This window comes from Miniopterus schreibersii (assembly GCF_964146895.1).
Source record: "Miniopterus schreibersii genome assembly, chromosome: 12".
NCBI lineage: Eukaryota > Metazoa > Chordata > Mammalia > Chiroptera > Miniopteridae > Miniopterus > Miniopterus schreibersii.
The window spans coordinates 69,960,573-69,972,992 of NC_138112.1; the positions used below are offsets into that span (position 1 = coordinate 69,960,573).

The 12,420-nt window shown below is 56.9% G+C and overlaps 1 protein-coding gene across 7 annotated transcripts; it reads left to right on the plus strand.

Moving 5' to 3' along the window:
* Positions 1 to 1,273: 1,273 nt before the first annotated feature.
* PELI3 (pellino E3 ubiquitin protein ligase family member 3) lies at positions 1,274 to 11,775 on the plus strand. 7 transcript variants are annotated; one of them, XM_081154168.1, is made up of 8 exons: positions 1,274 to 1,388; positions 2,512 to 2,664; positions 3,207 to 3,278; positions 5,303 to 5,432; positions 6,017 to 6,118; positions 6,901 to 7,095; positions 7,399 to 7,587; positions 8,923 to 11,775. In XM_081154168.1, exons 2-8 carry the CDS (start codon positions 2,513 to 2,515, stop codon positions 9,490 to 9,492), a joined length of 1,410 nt encoding a protein of 469 aa, XP_081010294.1. In that variant the 5' UTR covers positions 1,274 to 1,388; position 2,512; the 3' UTR covers positions 9,493 to 11,775. The 7 variants fall into 7 exon arrangements, with proteins under 7 accessions (XP_081010294.1, XP_081010298.1, XP_081010296.1 ...); XM_081154169.1 differs by lacking the exon at positions 1,274 to 1,388 and adding an exon at positions 1,476 to 1,634; XM_081154172.1 differs by lacking the exon at positions 7,399 to 7,587.
* Positions 11,776 to 12,420: the final 645 nt, after the last annotated feature.

The following is a 12,420-nucleotide window of genomic DNA, read 5'->3' on the forward strand; positions in this document are numbered from 1 at the left end:
GGTGTGTGGATGTGGTGGGGCCCAGGTGGTCTCAGAGACTGGGAGCTTCACAAGCAACAAGTTGGGGGTGGAGGGAGGATGCTCCCTCTCAGGAATATGTGGGCAAACTCACTTATCCTTCATGACAGGGGCCAAAGGCTATTTCCTCCGTGCAACCTTGTGTGATTTCCTCAATAGAACACACACTCATTCCAAGGATCCGTCCTCTGAGCTCCCCCCATTTCTTGGTTATGGCTGCAAACAGACCAAGAGATGGGACCTGTAGGGCTCTCATCTGATGCATCCCTGCGTCTCTCCTGCTCTGCGCTTCTGAGCCCGTCTGCCATTCCGAGTTATCACAAGGTAAGGAAGTTAGGAGTCCAGACTTTGGAATCACACCCCCGAGATCCACTCTCGGCTCCTTTCTAGCAAAAGAACCATGACTAAGTCAAGTTGTAAATCTGTTTTCTCATCCGTAAAATGGGTGATTATCGTGCCAGCCTCCCAGCAATCAAAGGGCTTATTTTGCTCAAAGTACAGTGGGTAGCACCTGGCACAGACTGGTGGATGAGATATCTTGCAGCCAGGCCCGCAGGAGGTTGGCGCGCCCTCCTAGGTCTCCATCCCTGCTGCGGTGTCTCGCGTGGCGTGTGCGGGCTGGCGGCCGGGAGGGAGGTGTTCCTGGACACCAGAGGGCCCAGAGCCGGCCAGAAGTCACCCAACGAGCAAGTGGCCGAGCTGGGCTGCAAGAAATGGTCTGCGACTCCCTCAAAGGCAGCGGCTCTCCGCGCCTCCCTGCGGACGCCCAGGCCTTCCTCCGCCTCTGGTATTTCCCTCCCCCTCGCCTTCCCACCCCGGCTCTCCCAAATTCTGCGGCTTCCCCACGTGGAAGGTGGGATCTAGGGCGGGAGGTGGAGAGTCCCCGGCCTGGCCTACGGTGGGGAAAGGGGCCTCCTATCCAGAGGGGGCGCCCAGATCTCGGGGGGGACCCGGGAAATCCCCAGAAATAAGGGCGGGATCTGGGAAGCCACACTAGGGTACCCAGGAGTGGCCGAACCCGCGGCGGTAGTGGACCGAGTTCCCGAGACAGCTGAGCCCCGCCTCCAGCGCCGGGGCGGAGTCAGTGGGGGGGCGTGTCTTCCACGTAGGGGCGGAGCTCAGGCGGTTGGGGAGAAGCTTCGCCGCAAGGGGCGGGGTCTAGGGTGGGGCGGGGCCAGAGGGCGGGGCGTCGGGCAGGGGGTGGAGCCTGGAGGTTCGCGCTCGGCCCCCGCCCTCGGCCCCGGGTGTCCCCGTGACGAGGCAGCGCGGAGCCGCCGCGGGCCGGGCCCATCCCGCCGCAGCGGCCCCGGGGCCGAGCAGGGTCGAGGCGCGCAGGGCGCGGCGCCGAGCGGGTCCCCGCGCGCGACCAGGTGAGGCCGCGGGGCGGAGGGGGCGGGGGCCGCGCCGGGCTGGCTGGGGCGGGAGCAGGGGGCGTGTTTGCGCGTCCGGGGGAGGCAGGGGGAGCGGGTCCGAGGGCGGGCGCCTGCGGCTGTTCGGGCGCTCACGCCTGCTGTCGCCGCCCCGGGTTGGCTCTGCGCCCGTCCCGGTCTGCTCGCCGGGCCCGGGGTGTGCGGGACTGTGCGTGCAGGCGCGTGCTTGTGTGGCGGGGCCGGCGGGTGTGTATCTGCGTATGCGCCGGGCTGTCATTGTGCCCGTCCCAGGCAGGGCGCGGGGCGCGGGGCGCGGGCCTGCCCGGCGGAGCCCCTCCTGCGCGGGGATGTTTTCCAAACAGGCTTCCTGCGGAGATGGGCTCTGCTGCAGCCGGAGCTGGAGGGGGGAGCGCCGCCCCCACAGGCCTCCAGGGACCCGGGCAGCCCGGGGACTGCAGACAGACACCTGAGGGAGGACGGGGGTGCGCGCCCGGATGGGTCGGGAGGCCTGCTCGCGGGGCGAGGCCAAGATGGGGAGACTGAGGCAGATGGAGAGGGAGGTGCAGGCGGCCAGACAGGTGGAGATGGGGAAGGAGGTGGGAAGGGAGATGGCGAAAAGCGCAGAAGCGGGGAGGACGGCGAGTCATTGAGAAAACAGACAGACACTGCAAAGGGGCAGAAAGATTAAGAAGCGCAGACAGATTCCAAGAACCTGACGGGAGGGAGCTGAGGGCCAAACCCAGGAACTGAGTCTAAGATGAGGAGTTAAGGACCCCCAACTTCTGGGGCGCCCCTCTTCCAAAAACATCCCAGACTGGGGTCCTGGCCAAAAAGAAGCTTCTGGCCACCCCAAGTTGGTTCATCCCTCTGGCTCCAGGAAATTTTCGGATCCTCTGGGTGGCCTCTCCCTCTCGGCTCCATCCCACCTATCAACTCCCTTCCCTGGTATCCCAGCAACCCAGGGCAGTTTAGGAGAGGCAGAGGTGAGGCGGTTACCATAGCAACAGAGGCGGTGAAAGGTCATTCTGGCCTTAGCCTAGGTGGCCCTGCCGCAGGCCAGAGCTGGCAGTGAGGAAGGATGGATGGGAGGCTACAAAATTCTCTCCTCTCCTGTTTTGCCCAGAATGGTGCTGGAAGGAAACCCCGAAGTGGGGGCTCCCCGAACCTCAGACCTCCAGCACCCTGGGAACCAGGGCTCTTGCGTCCTCTCTTCTCCTGGTGAAGAGGTGCAACCAGGCGAGGAGCCCATCAAGTACGGCGAACTCATCGTCCTGGGGTGAGCATCCCCGGTCCAGGTGGGGTGGGGCACCCGGCACCCCCAGGGCAACCAAACCAAGGGCCCCAGTTCTCCCCACCTATGACCTCCTGCTATTTGTCCTTCTTCGCCTCCCCAACTGAGAGAAAGAGTTGACCAAACCCACCTTAATTCATAATTGTGGTTTTATTTTCCCATTTGTCATAAATTACTGACACAACTCTTAACTGCCCACCTAAGTTTCTGATCAGGAAAAAGTAATGCTGCCGCCTTTCATAAAGCACCTAGTGTGTATGTGTAGTTTGGGGTGAAGAACTCTGGTTCTCCATCAAAATTGCTTGGTTCAGATCCTGCCTCTGCAAGTTGTTTAACTTCCCTGTGCCTCCGTTTTCCCCTTTCACAAACAGGGATGGTGATGATACCTCAGAGGGTTGTTGGAAGGAATGAATAAGGTGATTTCTGTAAAGCATGTAGAACAGTGCCTGGCACGTATCAGGTGTTCTGGGAGGCAGGCCTGTGCCAAGCCCTTTCATGGACATTATTTCATTTCAATCTTCACAAAGATGCTGTGAGGAAGGAGGTGAGGAAACCGAGGCTCAGAGAGGGGAAGTGACTGGTCCAAGGGCACACAGCTGGTAAGTGGCAGGGCTGGGATTTGGATCCAGGTCTTTCTTACTCTAGGTCTAGTGCACTTTCACTAAGCCACAGGTGATTTTCATGCTACAGATGAGAAAACTGAGGTCAGGAGAGAGGAAGTGATGTGAGTTGGTGGCTGGGTAGACTTCCTGGTCTCCGCCTGACCAGGATCCCTGCAACACCTGTTTTGCTCTTTCCCCAGGCACAGATCCCTCTTCCTCCCCCACACGTACTTCCTTTTGGCCTTTTTCTCTGCCTTCTGCCCTGAAGAAATTATCTGAGAAGCTAATGTTATCATTGCGATGATTTTGTAGGACAAATAACGGCTACTGTTTGTTGACATGTACATGCCATGTGCTTTTAAAAAAATAATAGCTAACATTCATCAAGGTCTTGCTGTATAGATGCCAAACTCTATGCCAAGCATTTTAAAATGCTTTATCTCATTTAGTTCTCACAATGAACCCATGAGGTAGGTCCTGTTAATTAGCCCCATTTTACAGAGGTCATGTGATAAATGGACAAGCCAGGATTTCACCCAGGCCCTTCTGAGCCCCAGCCTGTGTCCTGAACTGCCCCACTCCCATACATGGAAAGAGCTTACAAGGGTAAGAATGATGCCCCTCTCAGGGGTGCTTGCATTAGAATAGCAGCTGCTTGGTGTCCCAAAGGCAGGGCTGGCTTTGCAGATGAGGGTGAGGCCACTGATGGGGGAGAGCGCAGACCTAGGGGTCAGGCCTTCTTGACAGCTGCTGGTTCTCTGCAGAGCAGTGAAGCCCACACTGGCTGTACATCAGAGCCACCTGGAGATCACTTTGAAAGTACCCAGTGACAGGCCCATCCCAAGCTCCATGGGTAAGGCAAGGAATCTGTATTTTAACAAGCTCCCCAGGAGATTCTGAGCAGGTGGTCCTTTGCTCTATTTGGTAGCTCTTCATCCCATCAGACCCTCTGTTGCTCCTCACTGCTTACAGAATAAAGTCCAGAATCCTCAGCCTGGTTATCTGGGTCCTTCCACCAACCTCATCTTCTCTTGCACTTCCCCACCTGAGTCACCATGCCCTGATCTCATCAAGCTCTGCCACCCTCGGGGCCATTGCTTAGGGTGAGCCTTCCCTCTAAAAGCGCTTCTGCAAGAGAGGCTGGAGTCAGACAGACCCGAGTTCAAATCTAAACTTTTTCACTTATTAGCCTGGGACCTCAGGCAAGTCATTTTACCTCCCTGAGCCTCAATTTTCCTCATTCATAAAATGGGAAGAAAGATACTTGCCTGGCAAGACATTGCACAGGTTTCATTAGGTAATTAATAACATGCAGCACCAGGAACACGGGAGGCTCCAGTACATGGCAGCAATCGAGGCTGTGATTCACCCCATCCTTGCTTTCCACGTCATCTTCTCTGGACAAGAGCTGGAAAGGAAGGTAGAAATTTGACGTGAATGGATATATGGAGGTGATGGCATTGTGGGTCTATTTGTTTCTTGCATTCTGGTTTCCAGTAGCACTTGTGGTGTAACAAAGGGCAGTTTGCTAAGGGTGACTCCTTTCCAGTTCTTCAAGGCCCAGTAGAGGTGTCCCCTCTCCTAGAAACCTGATCCTGGGGCCAGAATTCCTTCTCCTGCCTCTGAGCCTTTAGTGCACTTGACTTGTGCCTGGGTGATGGCAGGTGGCACCCAGGTTCCTTGAAAAGCTGAGGACCCCTCTCCCCCACCACCACGGCACAGAACTGATCTGTGATGCATCACCTATGCCACCCCAGCGCCCAGCATCTAGCCAGGCACGGCTCAGGGGGCCAGGAATCACTGATTAATTGAATGAAAGGTCTTCTGAAGATGTTCTGACCCAGTCAGCTCCCCAAAGGCACCAGTTTGATACAGTAGAGTATTCTGTTTTCGGGTGGTCTTGGGGCTTGTTTATCAAGGTAGGATCTGCCCAGAAGTTGGCAGTTCCTCCTAGTCTCTCAAGGGCTCACTTTTTTCTCTCCCTCTCCCTGCAACCTTTTCTTAACTCCCCATATCCACAGCTACAATGGGTGTCTGTCAAGTGGGGACAAGGGTCGCCGGCGAAGCCGCCTGGCACTGAGCCGCCGGCCACATGCCAACGGAGTGAAGCCAGACGTCATGCACCACATCTCCACGCCGCTCGTCTCCAAGGCAAGCAGCTTGTCCCAGCAGACCTGGTGCTGGTCCCTGCCCAAGCCCCACTGGAGCCGGGGATCCCACTGTATCTTTACTCATTGCCTGTTGGGCTGCCAGAGAAATGGTGCTGATGGGAGAGCCTTTGAAGTGTGCATAGTCCTTTACAGTTTGCAAAGCATTTTCTTGACCACCAGACGCCATCCATTGGATTAAAATTATCAGCATCATTTGAGAGGCTGCCAGGGTTCAGAGAGGGGACATGATGGTCACACAGCAATGGCAAAGGAGAAGCCTTTGGGTTAGAATTGAGGCTCTGCTCTTTCCGGCTCCCTGACTTTAGGCCAGTTTCTTCTCCTCTGAGCTGCTGTTCCCTCAGCTGTAAAATGGAAACAATAACCATGCCTCCTTGTTGGGGTGGCTGGAGGGAGCAAATAAGGTACCTGTGTGAAGTGCTGGCTGCATAGTACACCCTCTGCACAGGGTAGAACCACCGTTCCCCGGGAGAGGCCGCTGGCCTCAGGCTCCAGCTTCTAGCTCAGAGGCTCACACTCCTCGTGGCCACATGCCCTGGGAAGTAACTTCTCCTTTCTCCCTGCCAGGCGCTGAGTAACCGGGGCCAGCACAGCATCTCGTACACACTGTCCCGGAGCCACTCGGTCATAGTCGAGTATACACATGACAGTGACACAGACATGTTCCAGGTATGCTCCAGCCCCTCCACAGGCCTCCTGGCCACCAGCCTCAATGCTTAGGTCTACACACCTTCCAGGGTGAGGCTGCAGGACCAAAGGCCATGGGGAAGGTGCTTTGGGGGTCCTTAGTGCAGTCGACCACTCTTCAGCTGAGAAAGCAGGATGTCCCAGCGAGGGTCACACAGCAAGTAGTAGCTGTATCAAGATTCAGACCCAAGACCTGACTCTCCAGCTGTGGGAGGGCATACTGTTTAGGGATTCAGAGTGCGGAGTGAGAGTCACACCGCCTGGCCTCAGATCCCAGTTCCATTGCTTACTAGTGTGGTGACTTTGGGAAAGAGTCACCTCATTTCTCCAGGCCTTGGCTACCTCATCGCTCAGGTGGGGCCCAGAATCGTACCCACACATGGAATTGTTGGGAAGATTAACTGAGATATTGCACATAAAATGCTTAGCATGGTGCTTGGCATATAGTAAACACTTCCTAAAAATTCATTAATTGCTGCTAGTATGTGAGCACTCCCAGACCATGGCCACGATCCTGTCACTGTTCAGTCAGCAACTCTACTAGTTTTTATTGAGGGGGTGTCCTGAGACCTTTGGGGGAGATGAGGGAGAAGCCCCAGACCTCAGCAATTTGACTTGGAGCCCCCCGGGGACTTGGGATGGTGCTGCCCTCTCATTGTTTGGTGACCGTACGTGCGGGGCAGCTGCCAGGAGCCTGGGGTGGGAAGCCCGTGGGATTGATCTGTACACGCAGCACCCCTGTGCTTGCCCTCCCCTCCTCACAGATTGGCCGCTCCACGGAGAACATGATCGACTTTGTGGTAACAGACACGTCGCCTGGAGGAGGGGCAGCCGAGGGCCCCTCTGCCCAGAGCACCATCTCCCGCTACGCCTGCCGCATCCTGTGTGACCGCCGGCCGCCCTACACTGCCCGCATCTATGCCGCTGGCTTCGACGCCTCCAGCAACATCTTCCTCGGAGTGAGTGAGCCCTAGGCAGGGACCAGCACTTCATCTGAGAGTGAGCTGCAGGGTCGGCTGGAGAGGGGCAGCGTCCTGGGGTGATAGACTGGCCCACAGTAATCATAGCTATGACCTTTGCAGGGGTTAACACCCCACTTAATAAATGAGCAAAGTGAGGTTCAGAGAGGTCAGATCGTGCCCTAGGTCAGGCAGCGCCAACTTCAGTCCTCTCTGGGCCACCTGTGACCTTCAGGATAGAGGGGCAGCACCCCTGGCTCATGACCTGCTGGGGGTGTGGTCTGATACCACATGTGGTCCCAGGAGCGGGCAGCCAAATGGCGGACCCCCGACGGCCTGATGGACGGCTTAACCACCAATGGGGTCCTGGTGATGCACCCAGCGGGCGGCTTCTCTGAGGACTCAGCCCCAGGTGTCTGGCGGGAGATCTCAGTCTGTGGGAACGTCTATACTCTGAGGGACAGCCGCTCGGCACAGCAGCGGGGGAAGCTGGTAGGTGGTCTGCCCCATCCCTACGTCCCCATGCAGTCATCCTTCCTGGGACCTCCAAATCTGCCTGTCTCCCTGCCCAAGCCAGGAGATGATCTCTGGTCCTCCTGCACAAAGGAGCCCCAACAGGCTTTATCTGGGGGCAGGTGCCACTTGCTGCACAGAGGGAACCAGACTAGCATCCCCAAGTATTGCCCCTGTGGGAGGTCCATGGGGTGATAGGAAGTGGAGCACACACAGACACCCCATGCAGTACCAAAATGGCTCAGAGGATGCCAGCAGCTTAAAAAAATCACACCCTCTTCGGAGGGTGACACTTGGCCCATGTGTGAGCAGCTTATAGCCTAGGGTGTTGGCAGTTTGTAACGTGTCTATCACATTCAGACGAGTTTAGCTCTGTTATCCTCTCCCAGCGGGAAAGAACCCATGGAGTAGTTCTGACACGGTGACAGTGAATGCTCCACATGGTACAGATAGGAAACTAATGTTAGGAGCTGGGAGAGGGTCCTAGCCAGAGGTAGGAGCTTGCCTAAGGTCATTTGGCCAAGGTCCTCAAATGGGCAATGCAGAGCTCTTTCTGGGTATGAATGTGTCAGGCAAGGAAAGGCAAACCCTCAAGGAAAAACATGGCTTATCTTTCCAGAGCATCAATTCTACTGGGAGGTTTGGGGAAACATTATTTGAAAAAATTATGCACGTGAGTGTTTCACTAGCATACACTAAGTTCCAGGCATATTCCAAGTTTACATTGGTTGACTCACAAGAACCACTTGACACGCAGGAAAGTGGAGTCCCTCTGGAGGCTAAGGAAATTAAGACACAGAGAGGCTGAGTTACTCGACCAAGGACATGGATTTAATAACTGATGAGGCCAGAATTCACTCCCAGGCAGTTTAGCTCTAGAGTCTGTGTTTTAACCATGGCCCTTGGGACAGCTGCTTTGGACTCAGTCCCCAGTGTTTCGGATAGAAGACACTGCCATTAGGGAAGAGCCTGGGAAAGCATTTTAGAAATACTCTGTTTGGGTCCAGACCTCCCAATTTGACAGATGAGGTCACCAAGGCCATAGCTTTTCTTAGAGCGAGGGGCCCCGTGTGCCGGGGAGCAACTACCGGCCTCTCACGTGGCTTCTTGGTCCTACCCCCTCCTCTGCCCCAACCCTCCCCTTTCCTGCCCCAGCCCCCTGTTCTGCCCGTTATAGCCCCTCTGCCCCAGCCTGCCCTGACAGTCCAGGGAGGTTCAGTGGGATGGGTGGGTGGCTAGGCTGGAGAGGTGGCTGCCCAATGGTAGGGGCTTGGGGGCCTCTTGGGCAGTAAGGCCCTTCTGCTCCCCTGGCAGGTGGAAAATGAGTCCAACGTGCTGCAGGACGGCTCCCTCATCGACCTGTGTGGGGCCACGCTGCTGTGGCGCACGCCGGCGGGGCTGCTGCGGGCACCCACGCTGAAGCAGCTGGAGGCCCAGCGGCAGGAGGCCAATGCGGCGCGGCCCCAGTGCCCAGTGGGCCTCAGCACCCTGGCCTTCCCCAGCCCGGCCCGTGGCCGCACAGCACCTGACAAGCAGCAGCCCTGGGTCTACGTTCGCTGCGGCCATGTCCACGGCTACCACGGCTGGGGCTGCCGGCGAGAGCGGGGTCCCCAGGAGCGCGAGTGTCCTCTCTGCCGTCTTGTGGGGCCCTATGTGCCCCTGTGGCTTGGCCAGGAGGCCGGCCTCTGCTTGGACCCCGGACCGCCCAGCCATGCCTTTGCACCCTGCGGCCATGTCTGCTCTGAGAAGACTGCCCGCTACTGGGCCCAGACACCACTGCCCCATGGCACCCACGCTTTCCATGCTGCCTGCCCCTTTTGTGGGGCCTGGCTCACCGGCGAGCATGGCTGCGTCCGCCTAATTTTCCAGGGGCCACTGGACTAGGCTCCCCAGAGCCCCCTGCTGCCGCGCCCGCCTGCCCACCCAGGTCCTCCACCTCCTGCAGCCTAGAGGGAGCTCTGCATGCGGGACTCTACCTGCTGGCACCTAGCCACACCAGAGGGATGCGTTGGGTGGGCTGTGCCCCTCCCCTTTTAACTCTGGCCCCAAAGGTGTTCCTGAGACCCATACCCCAGTTAGAGTGATGGGGTCCTCAGCACCAACTCCATCCTGGCCCGATGGAAGGAAACCCACCCCCATCCCTGGCCCTTCCTGGGGTGTCCCACATCATGCCGCCTACACTGTGCCCCTGGGGGAGTGAAGAGGCCCTGAGCCCCTGACCCCCAGTTTAGGCTGGCCATGCCCTGAGCCTGCCGACCCAGCTTCAGATAGTCACCCTGCTGCTGCCCCTGGGCCCTCTCTAAACCTTGCTGTCCAGCTGCCCTCACAATCCCATGTGTCCCGCATGTGTGCAGTGCCTCCAGGCCCTGAGTAAGTTACAGGCGGGTGGCAGGCTGGGACCAGTATCTGCTGATACCCACTGTGGGCTGGACTCCATGCCAGGTGGGTTCTGGGGACACAGAGACAATCAGACCCGGTTCCCTGTCTGGTGGAGTTAACAGTCTTGTGGACAACAGTCTTGTCAAATTGCCGAATGACAGCATGGCTTCCTGTGTGCCTGGATCAGAGATTTCCCCGGGGCCGTGGCGCAGGCCTCACTGGCAGGTGGAAAAGTGAGGAGGGTCACAGAGGACGTGGCATAGGAACTCGGGATCCCCCACAGGAAAGGGAGGTGCCAGTGGGCAGAAGGGACAGGTGGAGCACAGGCTCCGAGGTAAGTAAGCAGGGACGGAGTGGGCCGCAGCGTGGCTGGAGCAGGGGCTGCAGGAGGGCAGGAAGGAGGCTGGAGCAAGGGGTTGCGGCTGTGCTGACAGGGAAGATGGGCGAAGGATTCGGAACATCATTTGCGGACAGTCAGGAGCTGAGGGAGGAGAGAGGACTCGCGGTCCCAGAGTGTTGGCTGTGCTACAAGGGCTACCGTTCCCGAATGCCCACTTTGTGCCCCGCACTGTGCTAATAATAATAACTACGTTCATTGAGCACTCACCAGGCACAGGGCTCTGCTTCTCGGAAGTTTGGTATTTAATCCTCATAGGAACCCAGGGAAGGAGGTGTTACCGTTTCTGTTCATGGGGAGATTGAGGCACATGCTCCAAGTCCCACTGCTAGAAAGTGGCCAAGTCAGACTCGCATCCATGGCTGCCGGCCTGCCTCAGAGCCTGCCCTCTTCCCCACTACACTGTGCTGCTTTCCTTGGACGGGGCGGGAGGAGCTGGGAGGGCAGCCCAGGAAGGGGAACAGCATGGGCACCCGTGCGACAGGAAAAATGCTTGATGACCAATGAGCTGGGTGTGGAGGGGGCAGAAAAGAGGAGTGAGGGCTGAGGACTTTGGGCTGGGGCCTGGTGGGCTTTGGTTGCCATGGAGGCCAAGTCTGAACTGGATCCTTACTCATCTTGTATTCATCTTGGCTAACTAAGTGTCAGCTCTCCCTGAGAGCCAAGGCAAGCTGGGGGGCTGCTCAGGTTGCCCCCAGGCCATTCCTAGGGGGAGCGAACTAGGAAGACAGGTAGATAGAGGTTCTGGAGATATAAAAATCTGAAGAAGAGGCTCTGAATACAAGCCTGACCTAGGCATCATCCCCAGTGGAAGCCGGCTGCCTTAGGGAGTACAGATTCCTAGGGGAGGGACGTGCCCCAGGCCCCACAGCCTGTTGGAGCCACAGGGACCAGACCTGGGGCTACTGAGAGGACAGAGGGCACCCATGAGTGGCGAGAGGGGGATGTGATCAGTCTTGCTTCCAGAGCATCACACTGCCACAGTAGGGGAGCCCAGCTGGGGATGCTGGGGTGGGTATGGAAGTATGACAACCACACACACACACACACACACACACACACCCCGCACTAGGAATCCATCTCTTCCAGTGATTTTCTCTTTTGACCTGGTTGGGAACCAGATGGGAACATTCTGGTCCCATTTCTAGCAGGGAACCTCAGATCTGGAAGAGAGGTGAGCAAAGGACACAGGCACAACCTCAGGGAGAACCCAGAAGTGATGCTGGAGGGGGTCAGACAGCCCTGGCCGTGGCCCAGCTCTGCCCCTTTCCAGCTCTTGGAGTCTCCATTTCCTCAGCTGTTAAATGGAATAAAAGTCCCGTCACCAGGTGGTTGTGAATTATGGAGGGCCCCTGTAATACAGCAGGTACTTAATAATGTTACTTTTTCACCTATCTCTTCTTCATTCCCATGGAAAGAGGCAAGGCTGGGACAATCATGACTCCAGTGAATTGACTGCTTCGTGTGTGTGTGTGTGTGTGTGTGTGTGCATGCTCGCGTGCGCGTGCTGGGGCAGGTGGAGAGAACTGTGGTGGAAAGTCTGAGGAAGGCTCAACTCCCTTTCAGGGACACCTGAGGATATGCTGGGTGGCTTTAGAGAAGTCGATGAACCTATTAGCCTCAGTTTCCCCATCTGTCCATTGGGCAGAATGATGATATCCTATCTCAGGTTTTTTGCAAAAATAAAATGAGATCCTCCATGTGCAGCTGCTAGCACAGGACCTCAGTAAGGCTCAGAGTAGCTGTGATCATAAAAATGCAGCTTGGCTGAGGCTCTCAGGAGTACTGGGATCTTTTGCTGGCCTGAGCTACCCACTCGTGGAAGTGGACAGCACTACCTCCTTTACCAGTGTACATTTCAACTTCACCCAAGTCAGGCAAGAAAGATTTTATACTCAAAGACAATGAAAACAGGCACAGAAAGAAGAGGGTGATGTTTCTAAGGACATAGACCAATTTATTGAGCTCTTCCTGTGATAATCATATCAGAGCTAATAGTAGCACTGTTTCAAGTAGAGCTTGGGCACTTTTGTGAA

What these genes read in the sequence shown, in the direction of transcription:
- PELI3 (XM_081154168.1), top strand. Translation starts at nt 2,513, where the DNA reads ATGGTGCTGGAAGGAAACCCCGAAGTGGGGGCTCCCCGAACCTCAGAC. An exon ending in GGTCCAAGGGCACACAGCTG is followed by an intron (nt 3,279 to 5,302) that starts GTAAGTGGCAGG and finishes CCATATCCACAG; the next exon opens with CTACAATGGGTGTCTGTCAA. An exon ending in CCACGCCGCTCGTCTCCAAG is followed by an intron (nt 5,433 to 6,016) that starts GCAAGCAGCTTG and finishes TCTCCCTGCCAG; the next exon opens with GCGCTGAGTAACCGGGGCCA.